Source organism: Anabrus simplex, chromosome 5 (assembly GCF_040414725.1).
Source record: "Anabrus simplex isolate iqAnaSimp1 chromosome 5, ASM4041472v1, whole genome shotgun sequence".
Classification (NCBI taxonomy): Eukaryota; Metazoa; Arthropoda; class Insecta; order Orthoptera; family Tettigoniidae; genus Anabrus; species Anabrus simplex.
Window position 1 is genome coordinate 76,265,818 of NC_090269.1, and position 16,006 is coordinate 76,281,823.

The 16,006-nt window shown below is 39.8% G+C and overlaps 1 protein-coding gene across 2 annotated transcripts in view; it reads right to left on the bottom strand.

The window, feature by feature from the left end:
- The window catches only part of LPCAT (lysophosphatidylcholine acyltransferase), a 475,917-nt gene that overhangs the window by 143,377 nt on the left and 316,534 nt on the right, over window positions 1–16,006 (bottom strand). For both annotated transcript variants that reach the window (XM_067148134.2, XM_067148133.2), the window contains exon 2: window positions 9,530–9,675. In XM_067148134.2, coding sequence (XP_067004235.2) covers window positions 9,530–9,675 — 146 coding nt within the window. The remainder of the gene's footprint in view (window positions 1–9,529; window positions 9,676–16,006) is intronic.

Here is a 16,006-nt window from a genome sequence, read left to right on the forward strand (position 1 = left end):
CTGAAAAATTAACTAAATAAACGAAATTACAGACAGCGGACTCCTACAACTATATTTATATAGATTAGGCCATTTATTGTCATTATTCGGGGATTGAAAGTAACGTTTTCAGTATCCCCGTTCTTTTTGTACTTCTGGCCTTTTCTAAACTTCTTCGTTCAATTTGATCTTACATTTCCTATGGCCAGTTTCTTAGTGTGAGCTTAGCTCCTGTATCGGGGGAAAATGTTTCCCTATTTTAAAGTTTCTCCTGGACCGTTGACTTTGTTTTGAATAAGCAAGGGAATAAGGCTTTTATGCCCTGGTATCAGGGTCAAATTCATGTACAAGCTTTATCTTACCTATTGTCTTGTGTTCTGAGTGCACGGATTCAATTCCTTACTGAATTGATTGTTTAACATCTGATTATTTGTCAATTTATTTATCTATCGTATAATTAAAACATTATTTTTGTGGGTTGTTCAAAAAGAGAAAAAGAAAAAAGGACACCGAAAGGAAATACTTTTTCTGATTTTATACGTATTCAAATTTCTTTGATATATATTATTTTACCTTGTCCAGCGTTAAGGCTCTGCCACTTCTTATATCCCACAACCTGTGTATCAAAACCAAAATTAACAAGTAATCCATTCCAAAAACATCCCCACTCTACTTATAGAGCACTCTGAACCCAAAAATCACAAATATTTTTTATTAAAATAATGCCTGTCCTATATGAATTGCCTGTGAGGAACTATTATCAAGAGGTACTGGAATACTGGCAATAATATCTAAAATACATTCATTTTTATCTCCCTTGAGAAAGACTCAAAGCATGTGTTTACTTCCGGAATGAAAGTACAGCATGTTAAATGCAATCAAGGCGTAACAAGGCTAATGGAGTAAACTCACATTCACAATCAATGGTATTCTGTATGAAAGATGCGAGTTCTCAGATAAAACTATCTTTGGATCGGTCTGTTTTGAGACCGACTTTGCTGTATAGAAGCGAAAGCTGGGTGGAATCAAAATATCGTATTCATAAGTTGGAAGAAACAGACATGATGAGAACGAAGAAATGATTTTAAAATGTTATTTGCTTCACGTCCCACTAACTACTTTTACGATTTTTGGAGGCGCCAAGGTGCCGGAATTTAGTCCCGCAGGAGTTTTCTTAGGTGCCAGTAAATCTCCCGACACAAGCCTGACGTATTTCAGCACCTTCAAATACCACTGGACTGAGGCAAGATCGAAGCTGCCTCGCTGGGCTGAGAAGGCGAGCGTGTCAACCATCTGAGCCACTCAGCCCGGCAATGTTGTTTAGACTCTGTTTTTCATTATCTAAAAATGAGACGTGTAGAACTAGACAAGTTAGTTGTGAATAGAGAATTGTGAAAGTGCTTAATTATTCACAGAAGCTTGCAGTCTTCACGCTGAAGGATATACCAGTATGTAATGAACATTAATGTATGAATTAAAACCATCAATACACTTACGAATTTTTAATTCAACATTTAGATCCAATGTTAAAGTAATATTTTATTACAATCTCATCCCTATCATTATAATAGTCTTCTTAAACTACTTCAATTATTGCCATTTATCCTTGTTTATGTGGTGGAGACAACAGCATCATCAAAATATAGTTTGCATTTTTACTGTACTCCTGTTGGCGGCGCTTCTCTGGCGCCAGCCAGGCTTAACCTTACAGCAGGATATCATTGCTACGGAATGGAAACAGCTACTGGGGGATGTAGCTGAGAAAACAAAATGTCTCGAGGTATTCAGTTAACACTGCATTAGCGTAAGCATTTCCATTGAAGATTGAAGGTTGTAAAATGTGGGGTTAAATACGTGTCTTGGAGTTCAGATCCCTTGAAAAAGCTGTCTCTAGTATTATTCATTCATTCATTTTTGCAAAAAGTGGGTTTGCATAAGGACACAGAATAATGATAGATTTAAATCAAGAATTCTTGAAACCGGAGTGCCACAGGGAATAGTACTTGGTTCAGCGTTATTCCTGTTATACATAAACGACCTTTGTGATAAGGCAAGAAGGAGAACAAGGGGAATACCACCACCGCCAACTGACACGGCCGTTCTCTGAATAATGGAAAATAGATCAAATACAACAGTAAAGAATTACAATATATCATGAAGTGTTCAAAGGGCCGCCTGGCCGAGGCGGTAAAGGCGTGCTCGGTTCGCCCGGAAGAACGTGGGTTCGAATCCCCGTCAGGAAGTCGTACAATTTAAGAAACGAGATTTCCACTTCCGGAGGTGCATATGGCCCTGAGGTTCACTCAGCTAAAACCAAAAATGAGTACCAGGTTAATTCCTGGGGGCAAATGCGGCCGGGCGTAGAGCTAACCACTCCACCCCATCACGTGCCGATGTTAACAATGGTGGAAGCCTTTACTTTCCACTCCTCCAAGGGCCTTCATGGCCTGTACGGAGGTGACTTTGCTTTGCTTGCATGAAGTGTTCAAGAAATTCAGTAGAATTTGGTCGGGTTGAAAATGGCTGTAAATGAAAATTTATAGTATGTAAGGTGCAGGTTCGGTGCACTCAACCTACGTGATTACAATTGAGGAGTTATCTGATGTGAGATAGAGATCCCGTTCTAGAACTCCAAGACTACGACCGAGAGGATTCGTCGCGCCGACCACACGACACCACGTAATCTGCAGGCCTTCGGGCTAAGCAGCGTTCGATTGGTAGGCAAAGGCCATTTGAGGCTGTTGCTCCATGGGGTTTGGTTTTGGTTTTTAAGTTACTGTTATCTTGCCTGGTATATACAGTAAGCGTAATTCATAATTCAAAACTATTTAAGATATTTCAAACCATAATGTAAAAATTAGAATATGATTCACTTTTTCTTGTGAGTATTTCCTGTTAGCATGTTTTACTAATTGATCACACACGTATTTTACAACGTGGGTTGGTCCCACCGTCGACTATCCTGACAATGGTTTTCTGTTGTTTTCCATTCTCCTCACTAAGGAAATGCAAGGGCAGTTTATTTTACAGGCCACGGCCGCTCCCCTATCACCCTTCTCTGCGCCACAGATCACTGCAACACATCTCCTGGACTGAGAGAGGTACATCGTACCCCCATCAGGCTTGTAATAGTAGCAACTTGTTTGTTGGTCCCTGCATAAGCAGCCCAGTTCTATACATGTGGAGTAAATGTTTACATACTCACTGTCGACCTTCAGAACGAGGTTGGATTGGAGTCAGAGAAGTTCTTCTCGTTTGCAAACAGGACGTCCTTGCTCAACTCGGATAGCTTACCAGAACACAGACCCCTTCATTTCTCAGATGGTCATGCAGCAGGTTCGATCCAACGATACGACAGGGATAGCTTGACTTAGCCAATCAATGTGGAGCATTACCCACTGATCGAGATCAATGAACAGGAAGGTATCTTGATTTATCTGCCTGAATGACGAACAGCGCTTTTGGTCTTGCCTTTCTCTCTACCTTGATACGACGTTGTCGGGAGCAGCGGCCTTTAACAGTCGTTACGCAACACGTGGCTTCACCATGTGGGCTACTGGCCTACTTTCCACGGTCTCAGTCAAGGTCGCTGGAAGACTCCGTTAGCTCGGCCACTGCTGATAGGTACCTAACTTCTGAGTACTCAGGCCGTTAGCAGGTAACTCTAATGCATCCAGCAGGCCGCCGCACCGTCTCTTGCAACATTAATCAGTTTCTATGGGTTATTAGGACTTGAAAGTCTGCTTGCCATGGATGCACCTGTGATTCATAACCTTCATTCAATGAACTAGCAGTAGGATCATATGACTTACTTTGAGAGCGAGAAACACTTACAGGAAATTCTTAAGTCTTCCGGCAAGCAGAATATCAACTACTACCAGGAAAGGCCTAGGAATGATCATTCTAATCAGCGCTTCAGAGTAGGGATCGAATAGTTCGAATACTACTATGAACCAGTGTATGTTCAGCAGTATTAGAAAATGTATGAACCAGAGGAATCGCATGCTAAAAACAAGAAAGTTACGTAACTCCCCAGCTGTTTCTCGCCAATATCAGGCAGGTTGTTATACTCGGTACTGCAGTGACTCTATATGTACAGTGTGGCCAACGAGTGCTTCATTCTGACTGGCTCCGCCATGTTTTAGCCAAATGTCCCGTCGGCTGATTTAAACGTATGTATTCAGCACAGGATAAGTTCACTCTTTATACAATTTCAGCGAAGTACAGGCTACCTGTTTTAACCTTAGTACACCGAAAATGTATTCTTATTAAACACGGAAGATTATTTAGTATTATTAGTTAAGAAGGGAGCCTCCGTGGCTCAGACGGCAGCGCGTCGGCCTCTCACCGATGGATACCGTGGTTCAAATCCCGGTCATTCCATGTGAGATTTGTGCTGGACAAAGCGGAGGCGAGACAGGTTTTTCTCCGGGTACTCCGGTTTTCCCTGTCATATTTCATTCCAGCAACACTCTCCATTCTCATTTCGTAGCATCTATCATTCATTAATATATCACTTTGGGAGAGGCGACCCCATCGTGATAACAGCCTATATATGATTCATTCATTACATCCCTGACCCGGTCACTGACTGGAAAACAGGTTGTAGGTTTTCGTTAGTTAAGAAATGTTTGTGAATTTACGTATTTCTGAGGTCTGAGTTTTGAAGAAAATTACGCCAGGCTGTTATGGTTGCAGAAACAGATCAGGAAAGGTTTTTAAAATGAAATTAGGCAATTGTTTGTTTTCAGCACGTTATAAGACGCCCCCAACAGCGAATAGAATTGTTTCATGCATTATAATGGTAAAAATAATAAAATGGGTTAGTAATTTTATAGAGGCCAGGACAGTAAATGTCAGATTTCTCCGTTAATATTCGCCGTATCGAAAACCTGTACATAAGGAAAGTTGTTTAGAACATAATTTTCGACATTTTACGTTTTGTGCGATTTTACCGTGTAAGGAAAATAACAGAGATTTTCACTATTATATTATTTTTCACAAATTTTCAAGTATCCCCGAAAATATCTGTTTTATTTGAAACCTGTACATAACAAAACTTACAGGAAAGGTCACTCCTGATCATTCACTGTAAGTCTCATTCATTTTCACCGTATGAGGTATTAATGATTGATATATTCTCGAATTCAAACTTTTATGGCTATTCATCTATTAAAGGACGTGGTTATAAGTGCCGCCTAGCATCAAGTTGAGTTTTTCCATACATTATAATGATAACAATAATAGTCTGACTCAGTGGTTGGATGGTCAGCGTACTGCTCTTCGGTTCAGAGTGTCCCGGGTTCGATTCCCGGCCGGGTGGGGTATTTTAATAGTTTGGGCTTGGGAACTGGGTGTTTTCATTTATCTCAACACTCTCCTCTTCATACTCAGACAACATACCACACTACAAATCACCACAGAAACACGCAATAGTGATTACATCCCACCATATAAGATTTGCGTCAGGAATACCATCCGGCCGTTAAACAGGACCAAATCCACATGTGTGACGCAGTTCCCATCCACAAGCCTACAGTTGTGGGAAGAGCGGTAGAAAAAGAAGAAGGTATTGATAACAGTTATAATAATGCATTAGCAAAACCGATAGTAGCAAATATAATGTTTAAAATACAGCGGATATCTACCAGTACTAACCGAACCGGGGCACAGATTTAGTCGCATATCCCGGAAATCGAACAGCGGCTGGTCGATAATTGAGTCCTGAATACAAGTACACCGGGACCAGGAAAACTGCTTGTTTTCACCAAGCAACAAGTAGTACTTTCTCAAACGATAGGCCTGTCGTATAGTGATACTAATATTTAATTCCTCATTACGGGGATCAAACCGTAGCCATCACTAAAGGAGCACTATACACAACACGAGGACCATGGCAGTTGCTTGTTTTCGCCACTAAAGAGTAGCAGGTTTTCGCTATTATTTCTATTAGTACCACGAGTGAAATGGTACAGTATATTGTGTTAACTTAAATTACGTTAACATAAATATGGAGCTAGGTAATACGATTTTGTCTACCCATCGGTTAACTAGTCATATTATTTTCTATATTCTGCGTGTGTTCAGATTATATACATATCGATAAGTCATATATAAAAAGTACATTTCTATGTATAGTTTTATGATACTGCGTTGTATATTCTTATATGTAAAACCATGTACCCTGATATATGGTAATGTTATAATTTTTTAAATTTAAATGACCGGGCGAGTTGGCCGTGCGGTTAGAGGCGTGCAGATGTGAGCTCGCATCCGGGATATCCTGGGTTCGAACCCCACTGTCGGCAGCCCTGAAGATGGTTTTCCGTGGTTTCCCATTTTCACACCAGGCAAATGTTGGGGCTGTACCTTAATTAAGGCCACGGCCGCTTCCTTTCCAGTCCTAGCCATTTCCTGTCCCATCGTTGCCATAAGACCTGTCTGTGTCCGTGCGACGTAAAGCCAATAGCAGTTAAAACAGCTGAGCTACACAGTAGGCTATCATGTTTTTGTAAATTTCTCTTCCATTCACAATAAATATATTGAACCCGCGTTGTAATAACGATCTATATTAGCGGGGGCATTGTCTTTAACGGTTTTCTCCTCCATTGTACTTGCAGCTCGAGCAAGCGAGTATTAATCAGGAATGTGGGCCCGTTTCCATACAGTCGACGTCAATAGCGATGGAACACCTCGGAAAGGAAATGTTTATGTATTAAGTACGTGAAGGAAAAGCCTATCCAAGATGGTAAAGGCGCTCTTGGTTGATCAGTAACGACGTGGGTTGAACTAAACTATATTTTAGACTTCGTCACTATAACACAGTTTTACAAGTTATTCGTATGTATATGGGAGAGCATCAAGAAGGCCTGTCATAAAAGGAGGATCTTGATACCTACATATCTTCGCACATTTTGTTTCTACGGAAAACAGAGTTTCCAAAACAAAGAACTGAAATATTGTAACGTAAAAAATACAAAAAAATATAAATAATGAATATTATGCACACCTAGATGTGTATATAATTTAGCTTTTAATAAACATTAGTTTTTAGAAAATTTGAAAATTTTGAGGTAATTTTATGGGCCATATTGTAGTATTTTTAGATCAAAAAAATTGGGCCCTGAAAGAAATTTCTCTGACTGTGTTAATTCCTTTGCGGTGAAAACACAGGGCACCGTCAAATAGTCCGACTCGTTGGCTGAATGGTCAGCGTACTGGCCTTCGGTTCAGAGGGTCCCGGGTTCGATTCCCGGCCGGGTCGGGGAGTTTAACCGTCATTGGTTAATTCCAAGGGCCCGGGGGCTGGGTGTTTGTGCTGTCCCCAACATCCCTGCAATCACACACCACACATAACACTATCCTCCACCACAATAACACGCAGTTATCTAAACATGGCAGATGCCGCCCACCCTCATCGGAGGGTCTGCCTTACAAGGGCTGCACTCGGCTAGAAATAGCCACACGAAATTATAAATTATTATACCGCCAAATAGAAGGGGAAGATTTTATGCCATTGTGCAAGTGCAAGGAATGTTGTGCCCTTGATGAACTAATGACATAAGTAAATAAACATGGGTCAATATCGACCGTGTTACGAACTTTTCTCTGGAGAACAGCTTCCATCACTTCACAACTTAGCTGAAAGTATGCTGTTTGTTTGGTCTCACGTACATGAGAAACCCATATTAGTGATGAAAATAATAAGTTTCAAGAATCGCGGAGGGGGATACGTGCACTTTACAAAAGTGCTTCGACTCGCATGTGTAAGTAGATCAATAACGCTGACAATGAGAAGGTAAGGGCATTTTTAAGGAGTTAACCACGTATTTGCAATTTTCAGTACAGCTGTATTTTGTACTTCTGTGGCAATTAGGGCAAGCTATAATTTTCTTTCTGTTACTACTTGTTGCTTGTGACCATTTTTTTCTGATTGGTAGTGAAAAGGTTTACTGATTGACTACAACGTAGCGTGGTGTCGTTTTAGTCCCGTTACACGCCATTATTAAGAGTCTAGTATAGTATTCATGGTCTTACTATGGCCTTGAAATACGGTGAGGATATTTTCCGACATCTTGAAACTACCCACACACTACGAAGACCATTTCAAACCAATTCTACCAGAGCGGTATTCTCTATTCTGCCTGCCTACTCTACCCAGATATAGACAAATTATGAGTCATTTAGAGTAATTATTTATCTGTCAATTATGAAGAATTAGTTCTTAATGAAATAGGGTTTGGCAGGTTGATGCCATCGTTACTGAAGCAGATTTGTGTAAAGAAAATTCTTCTTCGCAATGTGATCATATTTTGAGGTCGAAACCTTTAAAAATATCAATTTCTTTTTTTCTTCGCCTTTTTTCCAAATGAAGATATGCACCAAGCCTCCGAGCTGGAGGAATGAATCAGGTGTGGTTAAACTCCCCTGACTTGGCCAGGAGCCGGCCCGAGACTCTCTGAACCGAAGGCCTCTACGCAGCCTATGAAACTGAACAGAATCTTTCTTCAGCTTATCCTAGGTATTTCTGGGGTCACAATTTTGGTTTTGCCCGGGGGTTTAAGGCCATTTCTGACACCATGTGCTTTTTACGTGAAAATACTAACCAAGGATCGAAGCGAAATCGAATCTCGGTCGTCTAGGTAGAAATCAAGCAGCTACGCCACTACGCTAATCGCGCCCCCACCGAAATATTAAAAATATTCTGTAATAACTAACTCATACTTTCAACAAGTGAGATATATTTTAAGACATGAATTCTTTTCCCATCTTCTTTTCACGGAAGAGCTTTAATGATCTTAATACGAGTATAAAGTATAAAGTATAAACTAAGAAACTACAGTTTGTGATTTGGAGTCATTTACTATTTTAAAAAGCACTACCGGTAATGAATGGTAGGTCTTGTTTCTGGGATTTATGTACAATCTTCACAAAAGTAAAATTCTAATTGATTACATCTTATATCACATGACTGACAAATTTCACTTCAGTACGTACAAAGAACTTTAGATATACAGGGTACAGCTGAAATAAGGTACGCCCGTCTAACAGGTGGTAGAAGAAAATGTTCTAAGGAACCTATGCGAGGAAATTGCCAGCTATATTTAAATTTAAAATTAAATATTAGGAATGATTTTTGTTTTTCAGTAACTCTTCAGACAGCAGTGGCAAACTAAGTCTGTTGTAACCAGAGGGAGTTGGGGCGAGACAAGGTCTGTGAGGGAAGTTCCTGCGTAATCCAAGCAATGCACTGACCTCGTCACATATTGACCTAGAACACTGCCTTAGAGTGGAGGGCGATCTGGAGAAACCACAGCTGAGTAAACTACGTTGTTTTTGGCACAGGGGAGCATCTAGTGCCTGCTGAATTCTCAAAAACATTGACCGAAGTTTTGGGATTTATTTTCTCGTATACTCTAAGATAGGAGTTAAGTTTTTGAAGATGTTTGTTTGGAATACAGTCTTTTATCGCCAGTTCTAATGGTGTAACTCAATTCAATTACACCTTGTATAAAAACTGCTTAATGGACACATTTGTAAATGTACTTACCGTCGCCAACCTGTCATCGGCCGAGCGCGCAGCTCTTGCTCCGTGAGACCCATGAGTCCCACACATGCTAAGATCCAGGCCATGATGAGCAGCAGCATGATGGCTAGTACTCTGAACGGCAGTACAGCCACCGTGAAGATGCCCGTCTGTGGACAAAACAGAGATATGTGTTAGATCCTGAATCTAAATGACACCCACTGTAACTGTCACAAACACACACACGATTACCAACTTTTGGCAGGTAAAATGAAGGAGTGACACACCGAATATGAAAGTCTTCCCCTCCCCTAAATGCTACATGTATGTATGTATGTATGTTGGGTATTCAGCCCGAAGGCTGGTTGGATCCTCAACAGGTTCACCATTAGCTGTCATAGATGGCCTAGGTGTCACTGAAGAGGCGTACTAGGGAAATGAGGAGTGAGGTAGTTTCCCGTTGCTTTCCTCACCGAGCCAGAAGTTGCTATTGCACATCAGTCTGCCAAGCCCACTGAAATGCCTGCACTAACCGACCCTATGAGCGACATTTTCACACCATTCATAGCAGGGACTGGCTGCATAAGGAATGGCATTACTAGCATCACTCATACCTCAGCCACTTTCATATTGTCAAAGCCAAGGAAGAGACTGAGACAGGTCAATGAAAGTAACAACTTTATTCTAGCCCATACCAGAAGACATAGCGCACTGTAAACACTACATCTTGCCAGCAAAGGCATAAAAAATATAGTCGCTAAAAAAGAAAAAAAGAAAAACCGCGTACTATTGTATGTTCCTCGCATTTAATATTTTATCTGATTTAATTTTATTTGTTATCAAAATATAATTCACCCTCCTTGTAAATAAAAAAAAACCCGTAAATACACACAGCAAACATTGTATGTATTTATAGGTTCAATCGTTTCTGAGAAAAATTGCATCTGCGAGGAACTTGGACAATATCATGCGTTTATTTTATTTTTAGTGACTGTTCATACGATACGTACATCTCAATCACCGAGCTTAATAACAAACTACTTCTTACTCTGAAACAAAAAATGCCACAACTTCTTCATGAAATTCAAATTCAAATCAAACATCACGTAAAATAACAACAACAACAACAAGCAAGAAACTCATAGCATCCATTCACTGAGGACCAACGAGGGAAGAATGTGTTCTCGAACATTCCGAACTTTATATGAAAATTGGTAGAAAGGCTCAAATATGGCCGCTAAAAGTGGCTGTAGGGTTCTTTTCCGCGTAAAATTATGGATTTGATTAAACGAGTCACTTCAAGTACTTTTTAAAAGTTTATTTGGCTTTAGATTATTGACATACCAAACAGCCATCTGGATATTACAAAGTGCTTTTTTGTACTTTACAATTCAATACAATTCATTTGCAGATTGGAATATAGGGCCTATAACAAATTTTACATAGTGCACAATCTTCACAGTATATTATACATGGATCCATACAAACATTCATATATTCAAGTTTCCTTTAAGTATTTATTAATTATAATATTAATAATATAATACACTTTATTTTCTTTAGACGCCACTGGTGTAATTATGTTGCATGGTAACTGTTGTTTGACATGGTCAAGAGATTTAATCAACACTTTTGTTGTTTGTGGTAATGAGTAAATTAAAGAAAGCAGGTGATTTAGGTCCTGAATTGAATGGCCATGTACAGTATGGTGTGTCCGCAACAACAAATACTACAACTACTACAACAATAAAGTTTTTATTCCTCCCCTGAAGGGCGAGGCGGGCCTCTTAGACGGTAACGCCGTCTCTCAGCCCTGGAGATTTGTTACGGTGAAGGAGATGCACGGAAAAGGTGAGGGGTTGGCGGCCGTAGGAACTGTCCCGGTATTCGCCTTAGTGCAGGAGTGTGAAAAACCACGGAAAACCATTATCGGGACAGCTGACGGTTGAGAGCCAGTTGTGAGGTACAGCCCTGTCCCACCTCTCGAATGCAGAGGCCTAGAGCCACGGTAGAGCCATGGCCACCCCTCCTCTTGTTCACCACATTGATGAAGTGACTTCTAAAACTTCCGTGACTGAATCGCATTCGAGTGATTGTCAAGATGAATCGTCGTTCAGTATTCCATTGTGTGAACCAAAGACATCGTGGGTAGTTTGTTGGATCATTAAGTAATATTTACCTTTATAGCTCTTTGTTTCTTCTCACTTCTTTGTCCACTGATTATAGGCTATTTTGTACATAATTGCTGTATAATCCTTGAATTTGCTGGAGGTATTCATGACCTGTCGACTAACGCATGCATCCTTCGCTAAAGCATCTACGTATTCAGTATATGGTATCCCGATGTGGCCAGGGATCCATACGAAGTTTACTCTGCAACCGCGTCTTTGGAGTTCATGTGTTTTTTGAATAGTACTGATGTGGTATATATTGAGTTTCCGGAGGATAACTTAAAGTAGTTACGTTTAATAATGTTAGGCTATGACGTTCGTTTGGTCCAAACGTTGATGATGGTCAAAAGGCACCCTGAATAAATTAATTATATTATCAATGCGAGTGTGATGGCGAGTACTCGCTTGGTGTAACTCAAGTGTTGATATAGACGAGACGTTTCTCAGTAAATCTTCGGTTAATATTTAAATGTGTTCTACGGACAATGCAGCGTAACACTGAGCACATTTAACATGACAAGAACTTCAAAGATATGTATCAAAAGAGGAGTACGCCAAGGTTGCACACATTCATCGCTCCTATTCAACCTCTCTGCCGATCACATGTTCAAAAAAGCCTCGCATGATACTGAGCTAGGGATGAAAGTAGATGGAGTCGTTATAAAGAATATTAGATATGCAGGTGACACCATAATGTTATGTGACACCATTGAAGATCTTCAAGAACTGCTCAGTAGAATTCATCTCAATGGATTAATATACACCGCAAAAACTAACTTCATGGTATTTAGCAGAAGCAACCATGAAGGTGTCTCCATTTCATTAAAATAATCAATACATAGAACGAGTAAGTCAGTTCACGTACTTTGGGGGCACCATAACAGGCAGTAGGGACCGTGAAAAAAGAGATCAGATGCCGTATTGAGATTCCTAGATAATTTTTCCAAAATATGAAATTATTTTGTGATGGTGATATAAACTTCAAACTCAGGCAAAAGCTGTCGAAATATTATATCTGGTTGACACTGGTTTAATGAGTTCGAGACCTGGACTGTCAAAGCTTCCTCCATGAACAGATTAGAGGCTTTTGAAATGTGGTTACATAGGAGAACGCTCAGAATACCCTCGACAGATTTCGTGATAAATAATGAAGTGTTAAGGAGAGAGAGATAGCAGAGTTGGAAAACATAACCAGAGCAGGAAATCAGTTTCTCTAGGCCGTGTTCTGCGGATTGGAAATTACAGGATCCTGCAGCTGATATTACAAGACAAGGTAGAAGGCGAGCGGAGAGATGGCAGAACACCTATACGATGGCTCTAAAACATAAAAGAGTACACTGGCACCAACAACGCCGAACTCTTCATTTAGCCAAAGAAAGGGGTATCTCCAGCGAGATCACCAGGATTCGGAAGTATATGACCTAAAGAAGTACAAAATATGCAAGCTAATATGCCCTAAAAACTAGATAAATATGACCTATAAAAAGATAAATATGACAAACATTTAAAGGGGCCCATAGACGTGCAATATCGGGGTTTGTGCAATATAATTGATAGTGTGTATTTAATATTGAAGGGTTGTGCAATATATTGTACGAAATCAGAAAGGTTTGAAATATATTGCGCAAATCGCAAAATACTGTGTCGTGTGTTGGCAGTATTGTGCAATGATCCCGTCCTCCCGCCAGTAGGTATCAACAAGTGGAGAAGAACGTATCGTGATGGCAGGCAAACAGGAGGAGAAAAAGTTTATTTTGGAGTTTATCGAAGTTTTTTTTTTGCTATTTGCTTTACGTCGCACCGACACAGATATGTCTTACGGCGACGATGGGATAGGAAAGGCCTAGGAAGTGGAAGGAAACGCCCGTGGCCTTAGTTAAGGTACAGCTCCGGCATTTGCCTGGCGTGAAAATGGGAAACCACGGAAAACCATCTTCAGGGCTGCCGACAGTGGGGCTCGAACCCACTATCTCTCCATTACTGGATACTGGCCGCAATTAAGTGACTGCAGCTATCGAGCTCTGTTTATCGAATTTACCATAGCCTTCCGGCTCTATGAGACGTTAAGAGCAAAGATTGCAGTAATCGCGTTAAAAATGGTGAACAGTACGAGGAGCGTATTGAGAAATATCGCGAAAAATACCCGAACGCCGACAAGCACGAAGTTATTTAAAAAATCAGTTCTCAGCGTACCAACTTCCGGAAGGAAGTGAAGCAGCTTCGTGATGCAGAAAAGAGTGTTCACCAAACAAAATACCGGCGTGGACTGACTATGTATTGCCACGCATATTGTACGTCTATGACCGCTTTGCATAATAGATTGCACAACCAACAATATTATCTCCACACGATTCTATTTATTGCACAAACCCGATTGTTGGTGCAATAATATTGTACGTCTGTGGGCAGCTAACAATATATTGTACAATCCATTTTGCGCAATAATATTGCACGTCTATGGGCCCCTTTATGGATAGGAAGCAAGTATTAGAGTATTACTAACATTAAAGGTGTCAAAAGGTGATAAGCCGTAATACAGCAGACACATTTAATCATGCAAACTGACAGAGTTACTGTAGGTAAATTAAAACTTTATACATTCATTATCTTAGCCCTTAGGCGCAGTTCTCAGTCTGCTTACCTAAAAAATAGCAAAAATTGAAGTATTAGCATGTTTCTTAGTATCTGTCTGCGTACGTTCGTGAACCATTTCTTTGTCGGAATCATGCCTTTTAAACCTGTTACATATCTATTTCTGAAAAAGAAAGAAAAATACATCTAAAGTACTACAGAATTTTGAAATCCTTTGTGTGAAAATCGTCGTAGACAACATGTTCCTTGTTAAAAACGCCGCCTCAATTTAAACAAACATTATCAACATATAACCAAAATATGACCTTACATCCCAAATATCAGCAAAATATGACCAAAACTATAAAATTGGCCGAAATATGCATTTATATGCGACATAAAATTACTTTAACACTAGCACGCCAGGGGTTTACAACCTTTCTATGACGTCCAATGGAAGTCATTTTGACTCCGTACTTGATTTTAACCCAGTTTACGTGTATGAATATGATTTTTCACAATGTTTTCATAGCTTGAACATTCTTTGGGTACGGTCTCTAAAACAATTGTGGGCACAATAAGTGGAATTATAAGTCATGTAATTTTTTTTTTTGCAGTTTTGGCGAAGTTTATCAATTGTCAATGGTAATTCGAACTATGGTTTTGAAAAAGTTAGGTGAAAGAAATCAAATGATGAGGAACCCGTTTATCTAAGTGTTAAAAATATGAATTATATCAATAAGTTGGTATAGAACTCTAGTTGTAAACATTGATACATACATGATGTACTTTTCAATGTAACTAACTATGAAAGAAATATAATGCCTATGAACAACACACAACGAGAGGCCATTGCAGTTCTTGCACTTTCTAGTACAGATGGCAGTGCAAGATCCACAGACTGCTTTATTTCGTGTGGTACATTTTCCTACTGTCTTATTTTTCTTACAACTTTCCTTCATTTGACAGTACTGTACTTTGTCATTGACCAACCATCGGTTTGTTCACTTGATATGGATAGCTGTTCTCCTGTTCATGTTAGCATTTGCCAACTTCTCAGCTAATTTTTGCAGACATTGTGATCTTGCTATTTTATCGAATATTGTTTCTTATAGGGATCCAAGCATTTATTGCATTTATCAACATATTCTGAAAAGAGTGCACTGGCCACCATCTCGTGTCTGTTCTGGTCGAGTATTTGCGGGCCATCTGGTCCACTACGTCGACACCATACTTTGTCTCCTTATAACATGTCATTGTCGAGTGTGTTTTCCTCTCATTGTCAGAGATGTCTACGTCTGGGTAGAGTGTGCTCAGATGCACCACATTCATCCTCCGCTTACCTTGATACACAGTACGGGCAATATCATCATTGTTGTAGACTTTTGTTGAGTAGAGTTTGTGTTTCATGGTTTTAAAACCCAACAGTGTAACGTGATCCAAAACAATAATGAACAAAGCCATTATAGTGTTACTTTCTACACCCTGATTGCCTACTGATGTAAGTCAAAATAACATGAGAAAGAGTATGATTTCATTGCATGTATCTCTAGAAGTCAAAATGACTCCATTGGGTGTCTAAGGTAAATTCGAATATTACAAGCGTAATTTTTAATTAAAGGAAATATACAAGGTGTTGTATATTATCCTCCCCTTAAATGATGAAAAGTCACCAAACAGATTTTTTGAATTCGGAAAATTAAGGGGTACAGCAAACTATGAAAATGATTCAGGAGTCAAAATGACTCGATCGGGCGTT